General features: G+C 66.9%; 1 protein-coding gene across 1 annotated transcript; it reads right to left on the minus strand.

Annotated features, from left to right (window-relative positions):
* Positions 1-2500: 2500 nt before the first annotated feature.
* C1QTNF12 (C1q and TNF related 12) lies at positions 2501-7717 on the minus strand. The gene is made up of 8 exons (XM_030327510.2): positions 7149-7717; positions 4741-4857; positions 4548-4659; positions 4305-4456; positions 3719-3827; positions 3422-3512; positions 3198-3276; positions 2501-2682 (listed from the first exon to the last, which is right to left on the minus strand). The coding sequence occupies exons 1-8, from the start codon at positions 7311-7313 to the stop codon at positions 2584-2586; spliced, it is 924 nt and encodes a 307-aa protein (XP_030183370.1). The 5' UTR covers positions 7314-7717; the 3' UTR covers positions 2501-2583.
* Between the last annotated feature and the right edge of the window lie 540 nt (positions 7718-8257).

The raw sequence follows: 8257 nt of genomic DNA on the forward strand, positions 1-8257 counted from the left end.
AGGCCCAGGAAAACGGCCCCATCTCCCAAGCTCTCCCACTCCCTGGAACCCTGCTCAGGCTGGGTATCACTGCGAGGACCCAGGGCCACTTAGGGGGCTCCAGACCCTTCCCAAGGCCCCAGGGAGCTTTTCAAACACCACAGTTTGGGCTGAAGAGAATACAGCAACAAGCTTCCACTGAAGTAGGTCCCAGAGTCAGCTACTTAAGAACCTTGATCTTTTCGGGGCGCCTGGGTGGCGCAGTCGGTTAAGCGTCCGACTTCAGCCAGGTCACGATCTCGCGGTCCGTGAGTTCGAGCCCCGCGTCGGGCTCTGGGCTGATGGCTCAGAGCCTGGAGCCTGTTTCCGATTCTGTGCCTCCCTCTCTCTCTGCCCCTCCCCCGTTCATGCTCAGTCTCTGTCCCAAAAGTAAATAAACGTTGAAAAAAAAAAGAACCTTGATCTTTTCCATTCGACAGAACACTGCTTCCCTTTGTGTCTGTGAGGGCTGTACCTGGGAGCTCCTGAAGGCAGGAGAGATGAGAGAAAAGGATGCAGCTGGGCCCAGGGTACGCCTGTGGGAGCCTCGCCCTGCACTGGCCCCTTGCTCACACTGGGGGGCCAGCCTGTGTCCTTGGGGGCCTGTCTGAGCCTGGGGCCCGAACGCTGTGACCACCCCAGCTCACAGCGCTCGAAGCTGGCGGTCATGACGGCCCACCCCGGCCCCCCATGCCTCTGCTCTCACATCCTCAGCCACGGAGGCTCAGCTGGAGACAGCACATTCCAGGGGACTGCAGCGAAGTGGCTAATGACCTCTGATTAGGGTGGCAGAGACAGGGGGAAAGACCAGACGGACCGGGAGGCAGGTGCAGTCAGGCGCCACAACCTGGCCCTGGCCCCCTGCCCCCTGTGGGCTCCAAGGGGCTGGCCTGGTTCGTCCTTGTCCTCGCGTCCCCACCTCTCATCTGTCATCCCCTGTCACTCTCTGCAGGCTCTGGGTCTCCGTCTCTGTCATCGCCGCCTCCAGAGCAGCTCTGGGTATGTGAGACCTGCCCCCTCCCGGACCAGGCTGGGCGGGGGACTGGCTGGTGTTGAAGGACCTGCGGGAGAGCTCCCGGATGCAGTGAGGCCCCGGGCCCGGCTGAGTCTGGCTGGGTGCTGGCCACGATCCCTCAGTGTCCCCTCCCACTGTGCCCTGGGCAGCCCCGTCAGCCCACAGCTGTTACTCCTCTATAAACTGGTGCCCATGGCCAAGCCAAGCTTGGCCAGCCTGGTACGGGACCTCGGTCATGGGAAGTGGGGGACGGTGTGTCCTCCCAAGCCTCTGCCTCCCCTGCGTGCCCCTCCTCTCCCAGCCTCCTCACTGGAGACCCCAGGAAGGCACCCGCGCGCCCCACCCCCACAAGCTACCAGAGTATCCCCACTCAGACCAGGCCGGTGCCTGCAGCTGAAGCAGAGACACCCCCCACTCAGCCCCCCAGCCCCTGACGCCAGCCTGGGACGACCAGGGAGAGAGGTGGGGCGGGTCATCGGCCAAGCCCTGGGCTGCACGGGCTGGCGCCAGTCTGGCACCACTGCTCTCCCGCCTCATTACCCAGCAGGCTGCAGGGAGGGTCCCTCCCATGCTCCGCCCCCCCACGCCATGCCCCCCCCCACACACACAGGGGTCAGGGTCCCCAGGGGGAGAAGCTGAACGATGGCCCTTGGGCTCCAACCTCTACCTGCCCCGTCTCTCCGTCTACAGGGTGAAAGAGGCCCTTCCCTGCTCAGCCTTGGAAATGGGGCTTCAGGCCCTGCTGCTGCGGACCCGAGCCCCACCTCCAGCCCCCAGGCTTCTGTGGAGGGGTCAGGGGCCTCACCTCAGCCCTCCAGGTGGGGCCGCCTGCCGAGGACCCAGGTGCCAACCAGAGACAGTATCTCAGCAGCTCTGCGGAGGCCCAGACATCCCAAGATCAATTTACATTCTTTGGTCTGGGTTTGCTGGGGCCAAGACGGGGTAGGGGTAGAGGGCCCCACACCCACAGGACAGGCGGGCACGGCCTTGGCCGCCCCACCTGGGGCTTGCATCCACCTGATGTGGCAGCCACCAAGGAGAGTGGGGAGTCAGCGAGGTGCCCTGCCGGCCTGGGCCTGGACCACCCTGGGCCCCGCCCTGCAAACGCAGGCGCACTCGGCACCCCAGCGTGGGCAGGAACGCCCTCTGGGCTCACGTGTGGGGTTTGGTGACCTGCACACGCACGTGCAATCTTGTGTGCGGCCCACACCCGTGGGCTCCCCGCACCTGCCCCACGGGACAAGGCCCTCCCAAGGACTCCCCACCTTGCGCTCCGCACCCCAGACAGGCACAGCACGTGGCATCTGGCCACCATCCGACCAACTTCTGGTGCTGAACGGGTCTGGGCCCCTGGCCCCTCACGTGTCCACAGACCGCTGCCTCCAAGGCTGGACATGAGGCCACACGTCCTTCCAGGGCCACACCTGCACCCCCCCCCCCATGACTACAAAGTGACCAGGCGACAGGGAGGGCTGAGAGCTCTTTATTGCTGTCACCACAGGTTTTACAGAGGACAGTGGGGGGCGCGGGTGGGGGGCCCTGTCTGGCCCTCACGTGCCCAGGAGCAGGCCGGAGAAGCTGGAGCCACTCTGGATCGTGAGGGCCGTCCCAGAGCCGTTGTCCACAAAGATGGAGGCGTACTGTCCGGCCTGCAGACACCCCACAGTGGACGTCACCACCCACGACGCCCGCCTGCCCGGGGGAGCGCATGGAGGGATGAAGCTCAAGCCCCAGCACACAGCACCCACCCCAGGGGTCATCTGGCCGATGCTCCGGGCCTCGGATCCCCCCCTCCGGTGCAGCCCCCCCCGGCCTCACCTGCACCCACCCCAGGGGTCATCTGGCCGATGCTCCGGGCCTCGGATCCCCCCCTCCGGTGCAGCCCCCCCTTGGCCTCACCTGCACCCACCCCAGGGGTCATCTGGCCGATGCTCCGGGCCTCGGATCCCCCCCCCCTCCGGTGCAGCCCCCCCCCCCCCCCGGCCTCACCTGCACCCACCCCAGGGGTCATCTGGCCGATGCTCCGGGCCTCGGATCCCCCCCCTCCGGTGCAGCCCCCCCTTGGCCTCACCTGCACCCACCCCAGGGGTCATCTGGCCGATGCTCCGGGCCTCGGATCCACCCCCACCCCCACCCCACCCCCGGTGCAGCCCCCTGGCCTCACCTGCAAGTGCAGCAGACCCTGGACTTGCATGGTGAAGACCCTGCCTCGGCTCTCCAGGCCCGAGATGGCCTCCAGGGACCTGGACAGGGCGCGCAGGACAGGGGTGAGGGCACAGCTGACTGCGGGGCCAGGACCCCACCCCCATACACAGTGCGGTCGACACTGGGGCACCACCCCCCGCGACCGCCCAGCATTCAAGGTGCCCCCTAGGAAGGCCCACTCACATGTGTCGATGACACAGGGACTCAATGCAGACGAGCGCCCGCACTGTGTCCCGAGCCCGCAGCCGTGCCCTGCCCTGCGGCTCCCTGTGGTCTGTGGAGACAGGGCCTGGCCTGCAACAGCCCTCAGGGAGGACGGAGCAGAGAGGAGCGGGGGGCTGGGACTGGGGGCCTTCAGGACGCACTGCCAGATGTAGGCCCGGGAGCGGCTGAGGGCTGGGGGAGGGTGGCCCTGAGCGAGACCCCCAGGGAGGTGGGGTTGTAGCAAAGGACCCGGGCCTGGGGGCCGGCCCCACTCACCCACGTGCAGGCTGGCAGAAAACTGGAAGATGGCGGTCACTGGGGCTGTGAACCGGCCCGAGGCCAGGCTCAAGCCGGACCCCCGCAGGAAGGCGCCCTGGGCAGTGGGCTGGAGGGATAGCAGGTGAACAGCCAGCTGCAGCGCCTGGGCCCTCATCTTGCACATCCAGCCTGGGGGAGGCGCCTGTGACCAACAGCCGCCACCCCAAGCAGGCCCCAGGTGGGCAAGGTGGGGGGTGACCTACGCGTCTATGCCCCTCTGGGCCCCCGGGCACAGGCTCCAGGCCCCGAGGGATGGATGAACCCTCAAGAGCCCCCACCTGGAAAGGTATCCCTGCCTCCCGGCCACCTTGGATCCCACCCAGTCATGGCACACGAGACCTGCTGACCCTGACCTAGGTCACCTCCCCCTGCATGTATGTGCTGGGTGGCTGTCCCAGGCTGGCTGTGAGCACCGCCCCCCCCCCAGTGGTGGGGAGCCCACCCAGCACCACGCACCCCGCTGGCCCGTGCTGGTACATGAGGAAGGCCTACAGCAGATGCCCCAAGAGGACCGGGGCCCCCCCGAGCCCCCGAGCCCACTCACAGCCTGGAAGCCACGCAGCTCCAGCAGTGTCCTCTCGTCCACCACTGTAGGGCCCTTCAGTCCACAGTGGAAGGCCTCAGCCACCAGCCACCTGCCTGTCCCTTCAGGCAGCAAGGGGCTCAGCAGCCCCAAGAACCGGCGCTCGGTGGCCTCTGAGGGGAAAAGGGTGAGGCAGCACCTCGGGGTCAGTGTGGGGTCACCCCCGGGGCCCCAGGCGGGAAGAGTCAGGGACAGGGGCCTCACCTTTCAGCATCTCCTGAAACTCTCGCAACAGGGCCTCCTGGTTGACTGCTGCACCGGGGGGGCCGGGGGGCCCAGGGGGCCCAGGAGGCCCGGGGGGGCCAGAGAGGCCTCGCTGCGGGGAGGCAGGAGAAAAGTGAGGGTCCTAGTTGGAGCCACAGCCACCCCTGCCCTGGGTTCAGACCCCGGGGCTCACCGACTTCTTGTCCCGGCCCCGGCACCGTCTCTTCGAGGCCCCGTCATCTGGCCGCCGGACAAAGTTCAGCCATGTCATGTGGGCATCTGAGAACTCAGGCCCCAAGGCCTCAGGCGGCTGCAGGGCCAGGGAACAGGGCTAGTGTGCTGGCCACCGGGCCCTAATGAGTCCTGCCCTACTGCCCCCAGCGGACAGCGGGGAACCTCAGGGCCCAGGCCACCTTGGGCAGGACTCAGGGTACACACAAGGAAAGTGGCAACGGGGCACCGCGGGCCACCCCTGGGGACCCAGACCAGGATGAGACACAGGACAAGGGCTCGGGGCTTGATATCCAGGCACCGCGGTCTGGGTTCTGTATTAGAGCGACCGTGTCCCCTCCCACTGGACCCCGTTCCCAAGCGGATGGGCACACCTGTGTATACACAAGGCCAGCCCCACAAGTCTCGACAGAGGCCTGGCCCTGGCTGAGGCGGGCAGCAGTGAAGAGCAGTGAGTTCTCTGTGGGGCTTCTCGAGAGGCCCAGAGCCACGCGAAACCAGGGGGAGGACAGGCACAGGCCTTGCTTTGTGTTGGACATGAGTGTGTGAGCTGGTGGCCTTGGCCCCCCAGCCGGCCCTGCTGTTCAGGCTCTGACCCAGGCCACAGCTGGGTCACTGTTGGGAGCGAGGTCTGGGAGAGAGCCACCACCATGGGGCTCGCAGAGTCCTGGCCGCTCTCTTCGGGCTGACCCAGGCAGGGCAAGCTGAGCAGTCCTGACCCAGGGTCCAGGCCGGCAGTCAGCCCTCAGTCCCTAGCATAGCAAGAGCTAGGTGCCCGGGACAGGTGCCGCCTCCTGACCTGGGAAAGCCAGGGCCTCCTCTCCATAGACCAGGCCAGGTCTCTATCCTGGGGGGGATGGGAAGGGCAGGTAGGGTAGAGTACCTCCCACCCCTGGTCTGGGCCCCACCCAGAGAAGAGAAGGACGCCAAGAACTTCAGAATGTCCAGGAGCGCCTGGGGGGCTCAGTCAGTTGAGCGTCCGACTTCGGCTCGGGTCATGATCTCGCGGTTCATGAATTCAAGCCCCGCGTCGGGCTCTGTGCTGACAGCTCGGAGCCTGGAGCCTGCTTCGGATGCTGTGTCTCCCTCTCTCTGTCCCTCCCCCACTCATGCTCTGTCTCTGTCTCTCAAAAATAAACAAACGTTAAAAAGATTAAAAAAAACAAAAACAAAAACAAACTTTGGAATGTCCTGGTTCCTCGCATATCTGGTATCTGCCTGGTCCCCTGGCTGCCACCCACCCTGGCCACGCTTGAGGGACCCAGGAGCCCTGAGAGACCGGTACATCAGTGGCGTCTAGGGGCCAAGGGCTGCAGGAGCAGGGGACAAGTGGAAGATGAGCTCATCCCTAGCAAGAAGAGCAGGAGCTCGTGTCTGGGCAGGGCTGTCCGGGGCACGTGTCCCATGGCAGCCCCCCAACCCACGGAGACCACTCCTGGAATAGAGATTTTCCTGTTTGTCCCCAGGCTGACTCGTGCCAGGCAGGGCAGGGAACGGCCACTAAGCACCTTCCCCTGGGTGACTGGCCGGAATCAGCCCCAGAAGCTGCGGGGTGCGGGGAGCCCACTCTTCTCCAGCTCGGCCTGCCCGTCTGGCAAACGGGGCCCCGGGCTCCAACGGGCCGCGTGGGCTGAGAGCAGCCTGGCTGGCCGCCGCAGAGACGCCCTTGGGAGGCGGGAGGCCAGGATCAAAGGCGTGAGGGCTGGGGGGTGGGGGACCTGTCCCAGCAACGGCCTCTCCCTTCCCAGTCCCGCGGCCCCCAGGTGGGCAGCTGCACAAAGCCACCAGGCCTGCTGGAGTCAGCTCCGAGACCCCCTCTGGAGACACTAGGTGCAGGAAAGGTGGAGGACCAGGGCTGAGGTGGGTGCGGGGAACTTTGGTCTCAGAGAGGACCCAGGGCCAGACTGGGGCCAGAGGGACTGCAATAACCAGGAACACAGCCCGTGCCAGAGGCCGGAGAGGGTGCTGGCTACGCAGTGAGCGATCAGGGTAAGGACCTCCAGGAAGCACAGGGTCCAGGCTAGCCTGGGCCTCTCCAGCCACTCAAGTTGTGGGGGACCTGGATTCCCAACGAGGAGTCTAGAACTCCTCCCCACCCACTCCTGAATTAGCAGTTACACCAAACGGCAGCACGTGGAACCTAGGGCTTCAAAGGGTTCACTGTAACCCCTCTGGGAAGTCCCTCTCCTCCCCCGCCCCTTCCCCTGGGCCAGGGGGGCCCCATGGATGCCCCAATAGCAGCCGCTGCAAATCGTGCCCAAAGTCCCACTTCGTGGGGACAGGATGGGGAGGGCTGCAGAGCCGGGGGCCCCCCTGAAGTCTCCAAAGGGCGTGCACACCCGCACCCACGTGCAACCGGCCCGCATGTACCTTGGGGGAGCCCGGCAGCCCCTCGCTGTTGGACGCGGTGGCGGTGGGGTGCTCGGTGCGCTGGCCGGGCTGCCGTGGCCTCTTGGGCTCCCGCCGCGCCCCGATGCCCCCGAGGAGCACAAGCTGCAGCCAGAGGAGGGCCGCGGAAGCCCGGGCCCAGTGCATGGCGGCCGGCCCGCAGCTCCGGACCTCGGTGATGGCTCAGCGCTGCGGGTGGGGACAGCCCAGTGCGCTCATGGGGGCAGCAGCACAGCCGCACTCAGGGCCCCGGTGCGGGGACACGGCCCCAGGGGGCGCCTGGCTGCTGCCGGTGCATGTGCACACAGGGTGAGCTGGAGCAGCGGCGGGGCGGGCACGACGACGGCAGACGCGCTCCTGCTCCCTTAGGCTGGGGCCGGCGCCCGCCTCCCCTCACGCGCGGCCGCCGCCAAATAAACCCTCCCCTCCTCCCCGAAGCTCCAAGGGGGAGGGCTCACACTCGGCTGGTCCGCCGGCGCCGCCGAGGGCTCCCAGGCCAGCCCGGGGCGTGGACGGGGCGTTAGCAGGGGCCGCGCCTCCCGCAGGCGCTCTGAGCCTTTGGAAACAGCCCCCACCCTTCCCCCCCCCCCCCGAGGGCCAACTCACCCTGGAAACTGTTAACACGAATTCACCCCACCCGCCTCCCAGCTCAGCTCCTGACACCTCACATCCAGCCCCTTCAGGGTGGTGGCCCAGGGTAGGGGAGCCCTCCATCAGGACCAACAGCCCCAACTGCCCTTCCTCCGTATGACCCACCTCACTCGGGCCCCCCAAGCCCTCTACACAGCAACCCCTACCCCAAGGTCCCGGCGATGCCCCGAAGCCTGGCTCAGATCCCACTCGAGAAAGGCGGGACCCAGGAAGCAGGACGGCTGACCCACCAGGCTCCCAGCCTTGTCCTGGCAGTGGGCGCTGGCCCTCCACTAGCGGGGAGCCTGGCTAGTGAGGGGAGGGACTGACTGACCTCAGAGCAAAGGCACGGTGGGTGGCCCCGGCCGCCCCAACGTCCTTCTGCCCCCTCCTCTTCTTGGGGCACGAGGCCAACCGTTACTGCCTGAGGGGCTGCCCTCACCCAAACAGGCCTCTGTGCT

Source organism: Lynx canadensis, chromosome C1 (assembly GCF_007474595.2).
Source record: "Lynx canadensis isolate LIC74 chromosome C1, mLynCan4.pri.v2, whole genome shotgun sequence".
In the NCBI taxonomy this organism is placed as follows: domain Eukaryota; kingdom Metazoa; phylum Chordata; class Mammalia; order Carnivora; family Felidae; genus Lynx; species Lynx canadensis.

Excerpts from the sequence above, each read along its gene's own strand:
- C1QTNF12 (XM_030327510.2), bottom strand. The coding sequence starts at position 7,313 with ATGCACTGGGCCCGGGCTTCCGCGGCCCTCCTCTGGCTGCAGCTTGTG. Across the intron at positions 4,457-4,547 it reads GTTTCAGGAGATGCTGAAAG|AGGCCACCGAGCGCCGGTTC; the intron begins GTGAGGCCCCTG and ends TTTTCCCCTCAG. Across the intron at positions 3,828-4,304 it reads AGCTGCGTGGCTTCCAGGCT|CCCACTGCCCAGGGCGCCTT; the intron begins GTGAGTGGGCTC and ends CTATCCCTCCAG.